Source organism: Gekko japonicus, unplaced genomic scaffold (genome assembly GCF_001447785.1).
Source record: "Gekko japonicus isolate JY-2015 unplaced genomic scaffold, Gekko_japonicus_V1.1 scaffold135, whole genome shotgun sequence".
In the NCBI taxonomy this organism is placed as follows: Eukaryota; Metazoa; Chordata; class Lepidosauria; order Squamata; family Gekkonidae; genus Gekko; species Gekko japonicus.
The window spans coordinates 532456-550192 of NW_015175359.1; the positions used below are offsets into that span (position 1 = coordinate 532456).

The 17737-nt window shown below is 43.4% G+C and overlaps 1 protein-coding gene across 1 annotated transcript in view; it reads left to right on the forward strand.

Annotated features, from left to right (window-relative positions):
• Positions 1-17737, forward strand: part of SUDS3 (SDS3 homolog, SIN3A corepressor complex component) — a 39932-nt gene that overhangs the window by 16261 nt on the left and 5934 nt on the right. Inside the window, exons 8-10 of the mRNA XM_015425323.1 lie at positions 82-143; positions 4088-4109; positions 5388-5493. Coding sequence (XP_015280809.1) covers positions 82-143; positions 4088-4109; positions 5388-5493 — 190 coding nt within the window. The remainder of the gene's footprint in view (positions 1-81; positions 144-4087; positions 4110-5387; positions 5494-17737) is intronic.

The following is a 17737-nucleotide window of genomic DNA, read 5'->3' on the forward strand; positions in this document are numbered from 1 at the left end:
TGGCATAAGAAGTTTTCTTCTCCAGTTCATACATTATGTCAAGTGCAATGTCTTGGTTATTTGCACCTTAATTTAGATTACCTCAGCTTAATTACCTTTTAACAGATGAACAGATAATGGAGGATCTGCGGACACTTAATAAGGTAAGATAATTCCGTATCAGATGCTCCTCCTCATCCAGCAGGCAGGAGAGAATTGACTACTCCTCCTCCTCCTCCTCTTCCTTGAACAGTAGGCAGGGCCAACCAGCTTTGATATATCCATCTGGCAAAGAACCACTTCCAATTTTTTGGCTGTGTTTTCTCAGCAGATGGAGCAAGTTCTACTGGACTTCTCCTTTAAGCAGGAAGCCCCCCACCAACCCTACCCTGTATTTCCGTTCAATTTGCTCTATGCTGATTTTTATTATTTTCCTTCCGTATCTGTGTCTTAGCCACCAGCGACCAGGGTGGGGTGACAGGATGCTGGCTGTGTTGGCCCCATTAGGTATCTGCACAATGTGTGGCCAGACTATAGCTTCCCCCCCTCCCCCAGCAGGCAAAGGACAGATACTCCTTGTTCACAGCCATCTCAGGCAGAGTGTGGCAGCTGAGAGAGTATCCCCAGCCATTCAGTACCAACAGTAGGTAGGAAGGGAAAGATGCTCTTGGTGCCAGCAACGCACAGGAGTCCCAGTTGGGCAAATACACCAATAAACCGCCCTGGTGAGGTTGAGTCAGCTCAAGGCTACCCTTCACAACAGCCTTCCAGAGCAACATGGAGGGTTAAGTTGGGGGTCTGTGTTAAACGCTTCTGACTTGTTGCTCGTACTCATACAAGGGATACTGTCCTTGCACTCTGTTTTTGTGGTGAGTAACTGCATTGTCTGCGCAGTTGAAAAATGGTGCCCCCCTCAAGATCCTGTCATTAGGAGCATCCCCTGCATGTGTATGGTGTGCTTACAGAGGTGTGACAAAAGCAGGAAGGGGGAGACATGGCAGTTCCTCAAATGCTAATGATTAGGTCTAACCACCATCTGCCCAAGTTAGGCTGAGGTGGGGCCAGCATCTCCCACTCCCAAAGTTCCAAGACAAGGTTGGAGAAAAAAGGGCCAAGAAAAGAAAACACCTGGAAAGTCGCCCTTGAGGCGTTCTGATTCAGGAATAGAAGGGACCACATTGAACTCAGGAATCCCGTTCCAAATTAGAGGAGGACACCCGCTCTGGGAATGCTTCACTGTTCCTGTCCTGTTCTAACAGGATATTGTTCAGGCTTTAGACTTTTCTCATACTGTTCCCAAAGTCTTTTCTCATACTGTTCCATACAATAATGTATGGAAACCATTGCTGCTTCTGATCCCTGCTTCAGTGGTTGCTGGCTAAGGTCCCTACCAGCCATGTATCTTTGGAGAACTCTTTCTGTGTCCCATCAGAGGCGTCCTCATCAGAACCAAGGCTAAGAAAAAGGTGCTTCCTTCTGCTTCCAGAAGAGAAGAGCATAAGATAAACTAGGGTATATCTGATTCCTTCCCCCCACACACACACACACAGAAAAATTGTTCATGATGCAGGCACCCCATTGGCTTGCCTGGAACAAACAGAGGGCTGTCCCAGGGAAGCTTCGTTGCAGCACCAAAGCCTTTGCCAGTCAGATGGTTGTTTTCAATTGTTCCAACATGCTTGGAAGGCAACCATGGTCAAATTGTGGACACCGATCGCTGCTCAGCTGGGGTCAAGCTGTGGAGAGAATTTTGAAGGCATATTATCTGCAACTCCCAGTCCTGCAAGGTCTCCATGAGTCAGCTGTGACTTTACAGCACTTTCCACCATCACCCAGTCTTCCCGGAAGTACATTGGATTCCTCAGTGCTATTGAGGAAATGACATGCTCAGTTTCCACCCTGCCTGTAATTGAGGTATGGTCTGCTCTGAAATACCTCTCTCCTGCCTCCATATGAGAACAGAGCTGGACTTACGAAGTTCTTCAGTGTACAGGCAAACACGCACCCACCCCACTCCCGGCAGTTGTTCAGGATTTTTCCTGGAGTGGTAGGTATGATGACACTTGCACGGTATCCCCAATAGGACAGATTCAGTGAGGGCCTCTTGGGGACTCCTTGCTTGGTTTTTCCTGTGTTCTGTTATGATGGTTTACTTATAACTTCATGGTTTACTTATAATCTCCAGCACTGGGGGAAGACTTCTTCCTATAGAGATCGGTGTTGGTCTTGCCATCTAGTCAAGCAGAGTTAATTCTTTCCTACGCATGAACACATGAAGCGCCTTTATACCGAATCAGACCCTTGGGTCCATCAAGCTCAGTACTGTCTACTCAGACTGGTACAGGCTCTCCAGGGTCTCAGGCAGAGGTCTTTCACATCACCTACTGCCAGATCCCTTAACTGGAGATACCAGGGATTGAACCTGGGACCTTCTGCATGCCAAACAGATGCTCTACTACTGAGCCACAGCCCCTCTGATGTATTGTGTACATCCCATGAAAAAAATTGGGTGTACGTACATCCCATGGAACAGATGGGGTGTACACAGTTCACCTGACTTCCCTTTTTTCTCCCAATTAGTATATCCATATTTTATAGCAGCGGTGTTTCATTTACATACATTGGGAGTTAATCTTGAAATGCTTATAAATGTGGTACTCAGTTCTTGCACAGAAAAATGAAACTAAGACATTTCCCAATATCCTAAGTCCCTGAGCTTTGGGGCATTTTTATATGACTACCCATTTACTAGAAAAAAATCTGATCTTGAGGAGTTTCTGTTCTTCTGTTGGGCATCAGTGGGGTACCAACTATTTCCAGAAAGATGAAATTCAGCACACAAGCTGCTCAAAACATGCTGGTTACTAGTGAAAGTCTGCAGTTGAGATATTTTCGCAGTTGGTCAAATCTTTGTGCAGGAAAGGCTGACATTCCAACACACAGTCTACCAAGCTGCCCACTGGGCCATTCAAATTCTGTTATCCCTTCAACTGTAGAAGGGGGTGCTTCACTATACTTCACTATACTATACACTATCTATACTGTAATCATCTATACTTGCAAAATGCAAGCTTAATTTTTAATGGGTATGTAGACATATGTTGTTCTCTGGTCACAGTTGTTCATTGACAGAGGACATCAAGGTGGTACAGCACATATCACTTAAAATGCATATGGATTCATAATGATTTTTCCTGTAGGTAATAAGAAATGTTTTCAGAATGCAAAAGGCTGTTGAGGCTCAAAAATGGATTTGGGCTAACTTGTAGCTTTTTGCCCTCTTTTTTTTTTTGTACCTAATTGACTCCCATGCCCCTGCTTTTGAAGCAGAGGTATTTCAAAAGCAGTTTGGCCAGTTATATGGAAACGGGGCTACTGATGAGAGCCATAAATCCAAAGATTCTTTAGCTGTAAAATTACTTGCGTGTTTCTCTCGATTCTTGCTGTAGTTCAGCATATAAAATCTGCATTTTGCAAAATATGCAAGTGCCTCTTTTGAGGATTCTGAAACGGGGGAACAGTTCCACTTGATCACTTCTCTTTATTACTATGTAAGCAGCCACTCCACGTTAGAAAGTAATAGTTTTTATCAAGTTTACACATATGTGAAAATATTCCCTTTTGCAGTAGCACTCTAGAGCTTTAAATGGTCCCATCTGTGTCATGGAAGGTGAGATTTAAGATGTGTGTCAGGTCTACTTTAAATCAAAACTGTTGGCTTCAGTTGTCATTTTCATTTTACAAGGAAAACCATGTTGCTTTAATCTCAGAAGAACCACAGCTCACTAGCTTTGGATACAAATTATGAGAGGAGGTATCTTCAAGTTTTCAAATCATGTTTGGTACAGAAAGGACAAAGTGTGTGTGTGTACGTGCGTGTGTGGACAGATTACAAGACACCTCTATTTTCTGGAATCTGTCAGGAGTGCTGCTTAATTCTTAGAAGTGTAAGTCTGTGATTAAAGCTTTATTTGAAGATTTCCTATCTGTGTATTAAATGCTGGCAGCCCAAACTGAATTGCTACATTTGGTCAATGATTCTGTAAATGATTATTCGTTATGTTGTAGTATCTCATAAAATCACTAAATTTCTTGTTTTTTCTTGTAGCTTAAATCACCTAAAAGACCAGGTAAGCAGCTGTAGGCATCTTTGCTGTAGTAATTTCTCTTTCAATGTGTCTTAGCTATTATGTATCATTTCATGTAGTACTGTAGATGTGCATGGTGTTTACAGAGAGCTTGATTTGGAATACTGTAATTTGATCTTTGCTGGAGGTCTTAGTCCCTGAAAGTGGATGGAATGCAAAGCAGAACAGGCAACTGAAGTTCTGTGTCTGGTGATGACTCTGAGATACAACCACTGTTCAATGGTGCTCTAGAACTCTCTCCAGGTTTATTTTGATAGCCCTCCACGCCACTTCAGTGAAGCACAGTTCAGAACAATAAAATAGTTAATAAAATCTATTTAAAAATAACAAATATGTTGAGAGAAATATAAGTCAGTTTCAATAGTAGAATGCAAAACTATAGCCTGAAAACACAACCAGAGTAAACCAAGATCAGTCAAAATAAAAATGCCTTTGACGGCATCTGGATGCTAGCAGAGGTAGTTACTGATGAATATCAGAGGAGGTTTTTCCACACTTGGTAAAGAGCCAGTGTGGTGTAGTGTTAAAGAGTGACGGACTGTAATTTAGAGAAACGGGTTTGATTCCCTGCTCCTCCACATGAGGCCTGCTGGGTGACCTTGGGCCAGTCATGGTTCTCTCAGAACTCTCCCAGCCCCACCTACCTCACAATGTACCTGTTATGGGGAGAGGAAGGGAAGGCAGTTGGAAGTTGCTTTGAGACTCCTTAGGGTAGAGAAAAGCAAGGTATAAAAACCAACTCTTCTTCAAAGGCCCTGTCCCCAGTTACCACCCACCTCAGTAATGTTGGAGGGTGTGTGCAAAGGAGAGTTCTAATCAAGGCTGTACAGAATCCTTGCCAATTACAGAGCAAAACTAAAAGAAATTTGCAGGTGCCTGGGTAATGATAGGAAGCCAAGAACGTGGTGGGAGGGGGGTGTAGCTTAATGGCAGAGTGAATGCTGAAGGTTCTGTGTTCTCAGGACCTCTGAACGTGACCGACTTTCTCCAGGATCTCAGGCAAAGTAGTTCTGGGCTAGGGGAACTTACTGTCTGAGATTTTAAGATTGAGAACTCTGTTTTATCCTCTCTCTCTCCCTGAGTTAGTATGAATTAGATCTACATAAGTGTAATTAACCTCCTAACTAGTGTGCTTGATTTACAAAAGCTTTTGTCTTAACACTTGCACCCTTGTCTTGAAGTCACAACATTTAGTGTTGCACTCATTAACAGTGCTGTTCAGATGTTAAACAGCATATAAAGCTCACTCTTCTGTTCCAGCATCTCCTTCATCACCAGAGCACCTGCCAGCTACACCAGCTGAATCCCCAGCACAGCGATTTGAAGCAAGGATAGAAGATGGCAAACTTTACTACGATAAAAGATGGTGAGTCTTGGCTTGGAAGATTTGGCTTGTTCTAAGCTCATTTGTGCATAAAAAGGACATTTTTTTTGCCAGTCTATGCAAAGTTTTGTACCATACTGAAGCTGGTTCTGTTCAGATCACCCCAGAAGAGGCTATCATAGTGTAGGAGAAAGCTCTGACAACCCAAATGTCCAAGGGATTTATGATAAAGGGATAAAGAATCTGAGGTGGCTTGTTTTTGAATTTAGAAATGCAAGCTATGGGAAGATGTACCATCTTTATAAAAACTTGCTTAGGTGGCTTTTAAAAAAGGGTTAGGCAGATGCGTGTAGGACAGCATTATTCATGATAACTGGTGAACCTCTGTGTTCAGGTGGCAATTTCAATAGCTTGAGGACAAACAAGGATGGGTTTTTTGCTTTCACGCCCTGTGTGGCAGAAATCACCTGTTCTGGTCTGCAGGACCTATTCCACCCTGCCCTCCTAGGGGTTTCTCAACACCTGGAGGAGCTTTTCTTTCTCCCCAGGCCAGTAGCCCGCCACTACCACCTGACCTTTGTAAGGAATTACTCACTGGGAGGGTGAGGGCTCCAGGTTCTTTTTCAAGTTCTGAAGCCTTGCCTCTGTGTCTCCAGATGTGAAGGCTCGTAAAAATTTGGGGAAAAAACGTTTTTTCCCCCGTTTTTTTCCTGAAGCCTTTTTTGTTTTTTTCCGAAAAAATGGAAAAAAAAATTGATTATGGAACGTTTTATTTTAACATGATGAATAAAATATTTTAAGACCAGGTGTTCAAATATTTTCCAAATCTTTTCTAAAATATATATATATGGTATCAGATTGATATAATTTCTGTGCACTGAGGACAAGCAAGTCCTAGGTTACAAACTGAACTCTCCAATGCAAGAACAAGATGCATTTCTTCCTTTAGGAGGTGTGATTGTCAGAAGAAAATAAAAAAGTTTCAGTTTTGTTTTTGCATGTGGGTGGGTATTCTGTAATAATTGTTTGGATACACTATGTTTTTAATATGCTAGTTGTGATAATTTCATGCCAAGTAAAAATGTCAATAGTCATATTTTATGTTCCTAAAGTAACAGAATGACTTTCAAACTAGAAAAGACAAAAGAAATGCTAATGTAGCATTTTTTACAATTTTCCCAAAAATTTCCGTTTCCCCCCTGGAAAAAACGGGTTTTTTTCCGAGCTTCAAAATTTCTGGAAATTTTGCATCTTTTTATCCATTGCCCAGTGCCTGGTCACCACGGGGACAGTTTACTGCCTTGTGCTCCTGAAGGAATAGCCACTTGTCAACTGCTTGCCTTCCTCCTGGCATTCCTTTTAAAATAGTGTGTCCAAGATGGTGGAGGTCTGTGTGGTATAGAGAAACACCAGGGCTCTAGTCGGGGGGGAGCTCTCAGGTACGGAGCTCCGGAAGAGAACCTCTAGGGGGCGGGGCGGTCACGTGGTGAAGCCCCGCCCCCTTCTTTACCCCGCCCTCTGCTTCGATCCTCATTCCGTTTGGGAATGAGGATGAAGCAGGAGGGTAAGTAGCCGGGCCTTCTGACACACTTCCGGTGATGTCAGGGGGTGTGGCCTTCTGTCACTTCCGGTGATGTCAGGGGGCGTGGCATATGCAAATAAGTTATGCTAATGAGTTATGCTAATGAGCTCCGGCAGCTCTTTTTCTACAACAAGACCCCTGAGAAACACTACCAGCATTAAAGTTATAAAGTATTTACTAAAATGTTCATAAGCATAATTTTAGCACAGCACCAGATTTGAGCAAGGGATACAAAAAGAAGGGGTAAAACACAAATCCTCGGTCCTTCTCTCTTTACATGCACTATTAGATGTTGAAATAGGACAAGGCCTTTTGCTTAGAGTGTTACCAATCCCTGTTGAGTATTCATTACCTTGAAGCTGTTTCCAGCTCTTCAAGCGAGCACATGGTCAAAATGGCTGCCTTCCCAGAGGAGAGATTTGTGTGTGCTCATGGATGCAGCCCCCAAGGAAAAGAGACCACCTTCCTATTGCAAGGACTTTTTTTCATATCTGTTCCTCCACCCACTGACCTGGTCACACCAGGTCAAAGAGGCTTTTTCTGGTGATCTCCTTTCTAAAGATTCTCTAGTATGTAACATCTCCAGCTCTCTGTTTCCTGCTTGGGGAAGGGGATGAGCTTGACCCACCTATTATCTCTCCTGCTAGATCTGTTTAGCATTTGCATGAAGGAAAGCTGGAAAGCAGTTGTACTGATCCCCCCCCTACAGCCTGTTCGCTGCCTAGAGGCAAAAAACTGTTATAATGCAAGGTTGGAGGTTTGGCTTGTTGCAAACCTTTTAGGAAAAAAGGCATGTCTTCACACTGTCTCTAGGCGTCTGTGATAATACATGCAGTAGAGTAGCCATTTAGTCTGTTGCAGCAAAATAAAACAGGAGTCAGGTGGCACCTTGAAGCCTAACCAAGTATATTTCAAGATAAGCTTTTGTGAATCAGAACTCACTTCTTCAGATGCAGAGTACTCAGATGAATAGGACAAGAATACCAAATGAGACAGATCTTTGGTCTAATCCAGCAAGGCTGTCCTTGTGTTCTTGTGTACTTTCATGTTGTGAGCAGGGTTCCCTCTAAGCTGAGTTAGTGTGAGCTAGCTCAGTTTTTTAGCCTCCAGCTCACACATTTTGTCTCCACTCAGGAAGGAGGGCTCCAGAGCAAACTGATTTATGCAGGAGCCAAATCATCTGCTCACAACTTTGATGCCAGCAGCTCACCAAGTAGGATTTTTGCTCACAAGACTCCACAGCTTAGAGGGAGCATTGGTTGTGAGCAATTTGAAGCTAGAGAATCTTTCTGGCATGGCAGTATTGTAAGCTGAAGCCCCTGTCTGTTGTCTCTTGCCTTGAAAGTTGACTTTCTTCCTTTTTCATTATGCAGTTGCTGGAGTTTCCCCACCACCTCTTAGTTTGGTGTAGTGGTTAAGTGTGCAAACTCTAATCTGGGAGAACCGGGTTTGATTCCCCACTCCTCCACTTGCACCTGGCTGGATGACCTTGGGCAAGCCATAGTTCTGACAAGAGCTGTTCTTGAAAAAGAGCAGTTTCTGTCAGAGCTCTCTCAGCCCCACCTACCTCACAGGGTGTCTGTTGTGGGGGGAGGAGTGAAAGGAGTTTGTAAGCCGCTCTGAGACCCCTTTGGGTAGTGAAGGGCAGGGTATAAATCCAATCTCCTCTTCTTTATGCAGCTGTTGGGCAAACCTTTGCACATACTGTATGCAAGCAGAGGAGAGTAGCCATGGATAACAGCACCCTGCTTGCTTCAGAAAGCAGCTGTGGGTTCTGCAGACCTTAGGCTGCACGGTACACACGGTGACCCCCTAACGCTGTACAGCACTCCAGTACTGTGGAAGAGGCTCCCCTCTATCATAACACCGCTGTTTTGCCACAAGCCAGAGAGACCAGAGCCAGGAACCTGGGGTTCATTCAGTGCTGATGCTCCGTCCTACACTGCATTCTTGAACCACAAAGAAAGGCAGGATATAAACATTTTAATATTAGTAAATTCTCTGCAGCCAAATGTAGCATTAGGCTTCCAGAAAGGTGACATATACCCAGGAGCTACAGCCAAATTGCTGCTCAGTTAGATAATCTGAACTGCTGGTGTTTCTTTATTTGTGCCACAAGGTGGCAGAATATAATAAGAAGTTGCTGTCCGATAGAGAAGAGTGAAGGACTTCTGTTTCCAGTAATGCCCAAACCCTAATCCCATTCTAGAGATGAAAATCTACATGCAAGAGTTAAGATGCTTCTCCAAGGACCATTATAGACAAATTGTCGAAAATCTCTTAATAAGCAGACCTGTCAGTGGAATTGTTCTATGTTGAGGCATGCTGTTGATGACTCCTGCCTTGAGAATTCAGCTCTCATCTCTGCTGTCACAATCATCTAAATGCTACCTGTAAATCTCCTGAGATTCCCTAATTGAGAATTGCTGTCCAAGCAAACTTTTTCCCTTGAGAGTATTGTCTAGAAAGTGCAGTCTTTTAAATTTGTTCCTCATAGAAGAATAAATTTGAGGTGATCTAGTTTTTGTTGTAACCACTGAGAGCTGGATTTTAATGCAGAGTTGCAGCTGAGTAGAGTGATACAACCTCCTGTTTCAATTTCAAGTTGGCTGCCGGCAATAATAATAGAAATCAGCAATTATAGCTCCAATCCCACAAAATCAAACAGATAACATTGGAGCCCCCAAAACAGGACAATGGACAAATAATCTTATGCACCTCCAAAACCTTTTCACCTGATGCCTAAAAGTCAATGCTGTTTGATTAACTGCAGTGCGAGGTTGCACCTGGTAGGCTCATATTTTTACCAGGGCTCAGAAGAACTCTGCATTTATTGGTCAGCAGCCCTCCGTGCCATCTTGCAGTCCATTTCTTGACCTGCGAATATGTTCTAAAGTAGCTTGCAATATGAACATGGGAGTGTCTGATCAGACAAAGTTTGGTCCCACTCAGTTTGCTGAAACTGTGGAGCCCATCTAATGTAGTTGTTTCAATCCTGACAGATGGGTTTGTTCAAAGTAAGTCCCCTTTGGAGAGTGAATGAAAGATATCTTTCTAGCAGACATCTCAAAAACCTGAGATGACCAACGTATTCAGAGCAGTGTCCTTTCTGCCCATTTGAAATGCACACTGTGCAAATTCGTTGTTTTCATCTTAGAAAACTTACTATGGCACTGCCTCTAAGGAGAGTACTCCAGGAAGTACTCCTTAGCTGAGCAAAACATTGATTTATGAACCCTGTTTTTTATCCTATCCTTTTCCCAAAGTACATGGTTGTCTCTAAGTCAGCAGGTCTATTGATCTATTTACAGGGTTCTTACAGTTCTCAAATGTTATTGCTAAAAATGTGTATATAAAACAGCTGAACCCAGATAAAATCCAAAACTCAACAGGCAACAATACTCCCAGGATCCACAGAAATTCGCTATCAAAGTCATGACAGAAAATCAGCACCAGACAGTCCATGTAAGAGCATTCCAGAGTTCTGGGGCTACCACTGAACAGGCCAATTTTGTGTAGTAGTTAGGAGTGGTGGACTCTAATCTGGAGATTTGGGTTTGATTCCCCACTTCTCCACATGCAGCAAGCTGGGTGACCTTGGGTCAGTCACAGTTCTCTCAGAGCTGTTCTCTCAAGAGCAGTTCTCTCAGAGCTCTCTCAGCCCCACCTACCTCACAGGGAGAGAAAAGGAAGGTGATTGTAAGCTACTCTGGATGAAGGGAACCATTCTGGCATCCAAATACTTAGGGGTACGGTCTGACCAATAGATCTTAAACTGGAAGGTCATATATGAGAGGCACTGTACAGCTCCAGACTGTTTATGGCCTTTGAGGTCAAAACCTAGTACCTTGAATTGCACTTGGAAACAACCTGGTAAAGTGATATTTGTTTTCAACATTTCTATGCCGCCTTTCCACCCAAATAGGGTCCCTAAGGTGGCAAACATCAAACATGTAAAATAATAAAGCAACATTTAAAATGTGTATATATAAAATATTTAACAATGCAGTAAAAATGTATAGACATAAAAACAACACAGCTAGGGAGGAGGGCCAGTAAGAGTTCACGGAGGGGGTGTACATTAAACAAACCAGAGTCTTCATCTGCTGGCAGAAGACAGTGATGGAGACAAACAAAGCTCCCTGAGGAGGGAATTCCAAAGTTTCAGTGTCACATCCAAGAAGGCCCTTTCTTGGGTTGCCACCCGTTTAGCATCAGATGTTTGGGGCACCCAAAACAAGGCCTCCAAAAGTGACCAGAGTGGATGAGTAGGTTCATATGGGAGAAGGTGGTCCTTAAGAATGGCCAACCCATGGCCATTTCCGTGAGCTCCATGTCTGAGCAGGGAATTGCATTTAAATGCCGCTTTCTATCACACTGGGTCTCCAGGCTGCTGATATAACACCTGCCATTTTTGCCTCAATATTAACCTTTGCTTGCTTTCAAAGGGTATCATTGGGTGTTTCATTTCCCTGTTCCTAGCTATAATAATGTTCTTCACAATAAACATTTTGCTTTCTCCCCCCCTTCATTGCTGTAAGAATTTTTGTTTTTGATTGATAGTAATAATGCCTCTGCAAAGTAGTTAATATTTTTAAGTAACTTGAGTGTGGGAGGACAATTTTTTAAGTATATCGTTTGGAGATTTTAATACCAGCTGTCAAAAAGAATGAAACACAAGAGGTGAAGACTTGAGTACTTCTTCCCCCTCTCCCCTTTCTCCTGGTGGGAAACACAAAGGGCAATTAAGTTGTTAAGGCTAGGAATGGACTGTCTTTGGCTCTTTAACCGTATTTGACTTCACTGATCTCCTTCTTGCAAAATGGAGGTTTGTTGGTTGAAGTCCAAGCTGTGTGCAAAATTGGGTTGACAAGGTCTACTTTTTCAGCTGATTTGTCCCAGTTTACAAAAGAGCGCTGTTTTAGCTATGTGGTACACAGCTGTTATGAACTTGTTATAGCCACGGAAGAGATGACAGTCATACTTATAAAATCCAGCTATGTTTGAAGAAGGAAACCTTTCCTTCTTGTAGTGCTGTAATTCAGGGTCCTCCAGTGAAATAGATTTAGGTAGGTGCAGGATGGATAAAGAGGGTTCTGTTAAAATGCCTGAAAAATGGTGCCTTCGTTTGGAGGCAATATACCTGTGAATATGACCTGCTGAGGCCAACCAGGAAAGCACTGTTTCCTTCATACCTGTGAGCTTACAGGTGTCTGGCTGGCTAAAGTGGCATGATCCAGCAGAGGCATTTTTTTACATTCTTGTGTGCTTAAATTGTGCCTTTTAGTGTACAGCAGTATGATTCTCTGTTGCAATCCATATTGCAGTTAGTTGGCATGTTAGTTGGCAGCAAAACCAAAAGGAGTCCTGTGGCACCTTGTGTGTCAGTCATTCCTATTAAGATCCTCATTGTGTTTCAGTGGTTTGGCTTGGTTTTTAATCAGACAGATTCTCACTATTTGCTGTGCACATTGATTTCTCCCCTGTCCTCTCCACTGCTTCCTGTCTAGTGCACATTACAAGGTGTTTCATTAAGGATCTCAATTTCTTTAGTTGTATATGTACTAATTTAAATGCTGGCAACACTCAACTATAGGAGAGGAAGTTACTTAAGAGAATTGAGGCCTATGCAGCTTGTGGTGCTGTTTTATGGTCTTTAGAGATGTTAAGTAATTCATGGAAGGTGGAGATAGTCTCCGCTTGGCATGAAGTATATCTGTTTCAGACTGAGCCAAGGTTGAGGTGATCATAGTATCCTAGTCAGGATACAATGAAACTTTGGGGTAATCTTTATAGACTATGGACTGAGTTCTTAGGAAACAGGAGTGTATCACACCAGTATAAGGAAACAGATAAACATGTAATTTGTTTTAGTTTTATTAAGGTATTTCTTGCCACTTTTCTCCCCAAGGAGCTTGCAAGAAGTTTCCAAAACAAACCAAAGCAAACAGTACAACTTAACCAAGCTGCGTAACAGAACAAGTCCTTGCTTGCTGGGGTGGCTGTTCCAGGCCCCAGACTGAGTTTCTAGCTAAGAGGCAAGATTCCTTTGGCTTATGCCTCTGGCCTTGCCCAGGCTTTGCTTTTTTAGCATACTCCTTTCTAAACATCTTATTTCCCTCCTGCCATTCTACATCATATCCCCTATAAATTACTTTCTCATCATAATTGTATATTCTCAAGAATCCTTGTGGGTGTGAGAGCCACCACTTGAGCTTTGGATCCTTGTGCATCCTGGCTTTTTAAACCATATCTGGGGAAATTATAAAAGTCATTAGTGAAAATAATACATTGTTGACTGATTGGCTGTCCCTAGACCTTTGAAGGAGGCAGTGGTTAGACCTTTGCTTTAAAAACTTTAATTGGCTAAGAACGGAGTGGCTAATTATAGGCCAGCTTACCTTTTCTGAGTAAGGAGATGGAGCATGTGGTAGCAGGACAGGTCCAGAGATTCCTGGGTGACACATTTGCCCTCAACCCATTTTAGCCTGGGTTCAGAATCAAGACGGCTTTAGTTGCATCGCTGGATGACCTTGGTTTAAAGTTGGACAGGTATGAAAATGCTGTTAGCTTTATCAGCAGACTTTTAACATAGGCGACTACCAGGGTTCTTGTGAAGCTGCGCTAGCATGTGCTGCACACTAATTTTTACCCTGCAGTATATGGATTTTTGGCTCAGCACAGGATGCACCCAGCCTGGCTGCTGGCCACAGTGGGGCGGGAGCAGGCTCTGAGCCTGGCTTTGTAGGAAGGAAGGCGGAGAAGTGGTGGTACTCAGTGCGGGGCTGCGGTGGCAAGTCGTCACAGGAAGTGCAGAGGGGTGCAGAGGAAATCCCACCCGTGGCTAGCCTGTGCCTGGTGCACTCTGGTTCAGTGAGTGAAGCGAGCACTTGGATGCCAAGGTGGGCTTGCTGGACACTTCACCAGCAGAGGGGGCTCGCAGCACCTGTGGAAGGAGACATGTCAGACCAGGCCAGGAGCGCTGCCAGGGGAAGCTCCTAGAGGGGGCTGCCCCCAGCCTCCTTTTCCTGGCCCTCAAGATGCTTTTGGACTCCCTTTGGGGCCAAGGAGCCCCTGGGCAAGGAGCTCACCTGGGGCGATGGGGTTTCTGGTGGGGGACACAATGGCAAGAGCAGAGTGGGTGGCCGGCAGGGGACAGAGGAGGCAGCTCCAGGCGGTAAACAAAAGGCTGAAGCTTTTCTCCTTGGATGGAGCGAGAGATGGGAGGCTTGGTCAGGGAACGGGAGCCACGGGGCCCACAAGCATGCATGGTGCAGGCCTCGGATTAGAGGCTGGGAGCAGTGGCCATGAGCCTGGAGGGGAGTGGCTTCAGGCTACATTTGATTGGCATGAGGGGGGCTTCGATGGGAGCCACAACACTGCCAGGAGGTGAGCTCCATACCACCCCCGGTTTTCCTTCCCACAGTGGCAGCCAGGAACATTACATGTTCCTTGTTTAGAGGCCAGGAGTGTTAGCAGCAGCTGCAAAAGTCATGAGCAGAGAGGGCCTTGAGGGGAGCCACGGTTGCCTGCATCGTTGGTTTTTTATCTTCTTTTTTTTCTTTTTAATTTTTTTTATTGAATATATAGAAAAACATAATACAAATACATTGTGCATAGAATGCAAAGCTTTCTTAACTTACAGTTGGTTTGAGAAACTTGCGGAGTTATCACTATTCAAATTATAATACAAGAAGGATAACAACAACCTGGATCGTTGCCGGAAGGTAGCTCCAGACCACTCTTCCTTCCTTCAGCTTGGTTGGTAAATGGGAGCTGCCGCAGCCAAAAACTTACATTGTAGGGATGGCTTGATAATTTTTTTTAGCACTATTGTCGTTTGCTATAACGTTATGGATTGTAAATCCAATAACTGGACTGACTGTAAAACTTCCCAAAATATGTTTAGCAGCAGAACTGAGTCTACAAACTGTGCGAGAAATGCCATGGGTGCAATAGAAACAATCCCCAGAAAGGCTGCATGCTTTCTCAAAACAAGTCGCATTAACTGGGTTTTCTGCCACTTCGGAATTGGTGCTACCTGCTGGAATTAATACACAACAGCCCTTCTTTTCTAAGAGCTGTTTGTTGTCTTCTTCTTTCTTCTTCTTCTTCTTCTTTTTTTTTTGGCTGTCTTTTGCACCATGATTTCCAGGTGGGATCAGTAACACAGGTAGAAAGATTAATCTAGGCAGGAACTTCACAGCAGCAGCTTTTCCCAACTGAGATGATGATTTGATTCTGTCATAACTGATTTGCTGCGTTTCAAACATTTCAAAATTCTGCCTTCTCCTACGTTGCTGTTGCAGCAGTAGTTCTAACTTTTTCAACATCCCTGTTTTATTGCTCTTAATTCCCTTGATCTTGCATTTATTTGGCACTCTCAGGTTACCTAGGCTCTATTCTTTGAAATAATATAAACCCAGCAACAACATTTTTTTTTTTAAGTGTAAGTCTCTGGGTGTCAAACCCCTCTCAGAGATGCATTGTAAACTTCCATTGTATGGTGAACAGAATTTTTTTTGTACAGCTGGACTTTGCCCAAGGTGTTTAGAAGTACTGATGAATTTTAGGTTTAAGCAAAAAAAGCCTTCTCAGTAGGAAGCTTGATGCTTTATTAAATGCTGAGGAAGCTGTCCATTGTGCAGAACATTTTTATGTGTGCATCTTGCAAGAGAATTCTCATTTTACAAAGTGCAAACCCAATCAGTCTGATCCTGTATTTGGGAAGTGAATTCCCTTTGTGGAGTGTGTATTTGGTAAGTGGACTAAATCTTCTCCTATATGTTTGTGGAACTTTTCAACCCTCAAGGGCTGATTGCAAGAGAGGTTTTAGCTTGATGAATGCTATTAAAACTAAGATTAGAAATTGGCTAGATACAGATCACCTGAAGAATGAGAATTAAACGGCATATGTCTAATGGGAATAATATTAAAATTGACAGTGTTTACAATTTCTGGAAAACAGAAAAGAAAAGAGAAGTTAAAACGTTTCCTGTAATGAAATTTGACTTGATTCTGTTTTCACTTATAATAAATCATTCTTAAAATATAGTTAAAAAGAATTCCTTCTGAGATTTTTACGAAGTTATGGTAGTACTCTTCTAAAAAAACTAATTTATGTGATAGTCAAATGTAGGCTCACTCATAACCTTAATGTTAGTAGCTCCTTTGGCTCGCAAAGTTGAATTTTTGTTCACAACACTCCACAGCCTAGAGGGAACATTGGTGACTACTCCATTTTTTATCCATCATGGGAACATGGAGTTGGTATTAAGGGAGGTAGGCCTTTGGTTGCTTAGGTCTTTTCTGTCTGATTGGACACAGTGGAGGAGCAGAATCAACTGGGTGGGATTTGTTTTGTGCAATGCCACAGGGTCCCATTCCCTCTCTCTGTCTGTCCTATTGAATGAGATCATCCAGAGCTTTGGGGTTTTAAGTAGGCGGATGATACCGAGCTGTATATTTCATTATCCAGGCTTTTGGTGGGCTTGTTGTTGGATTAATTACTGTAATGGCCTTTATGTTGGGCTGCCTTTGAAGACAACCTGGAAACTGCAGCTGGTCATAATGTGGCAGCATGGTTATTGTCAGGGGTTAGTTGATGGGAGCATAGCATTTTCAAGCAGCTACTTTGCCTGCTGGTTTGTTTCTGTGTCCAATTCAATGTACTGTTATGAGCATTAAAGCCTTTCATGGCCTAGGAGCCTCATATGTAAAAGATGGTCTCCTCCCATATGTCCCTGTGCACTAAATACAGTCCTCAGGCTGCTAGCTACTCATTGTTCCCCCACTTAGGGTAGACTGCCTGGCATTGACCAGAGCCTTTTTCACTGTGGCTTCCACTTTGTGAAATAGGCTCCCTGAAGAGGTGAGGGATGTCCCCTCATTGGAGACCTTCAGAACATGCTGCAAGACTCACTAGGGCATTTGATGGGGTTTAAACATCAGGCATCTTCTAGGGAGAGGCTGGGAGTTATGTGGGGTTTTTATTTGATTTGATTTTAATATGTAGTGCTTTAATTATTACCCCTGAGCAATGCTCCCTCTAAGCTGTGGTGTCTTGCAAGCAAAAATTCTGCTTTGTGAGCTACTGGCATTAAAGTTGTGAGCGAGTGATTTTGCTACTACATAAATTAGTTTGCTCTGGAGCCATCCTTCCTGAGCTAAGACAAAACTCTGTGAGCCGGAGGCTAAAAAACTGTAGAAGAAGTAGATTAGATTTATTGTATATGGCCATTGGCCGTTACAATACAAAATTACATTCAAAGAATACTTATAATTTAAAACATTGCATTCAGAATAGAACTCTATGCAACTAAAATGTACAACTAAAATGTCAGGATTACAGGAGTTTGGAATTTTAAAAGCATGGTTTCAGTACTTTGCCCCCGTTCACACTGAGCATTTGCTGCACTGAAGGCACAATAGTCCTGCAGATTTTCTGGGCGCGATCACACCGGAACATCTGGGAGGCGTAGCGCACACATGGCGTCCCGCCGAAGATGCGCATTAAAAAAGTACCTTGGACTACCTACTGGCAAATGGTTTGCCACGGGCTGCATACGGACTCCCTGGGTGTGATCGCACCGGTGCGTGGCTTTCTCTCCCATCGTCCTCTTTGCTGCAGGGAAGGCTGCTGTCGCGTCTGATCGCATAAGGGTGCATCAGAATGCAACAGTGCAAATAGCTGCGCTCCCCCCC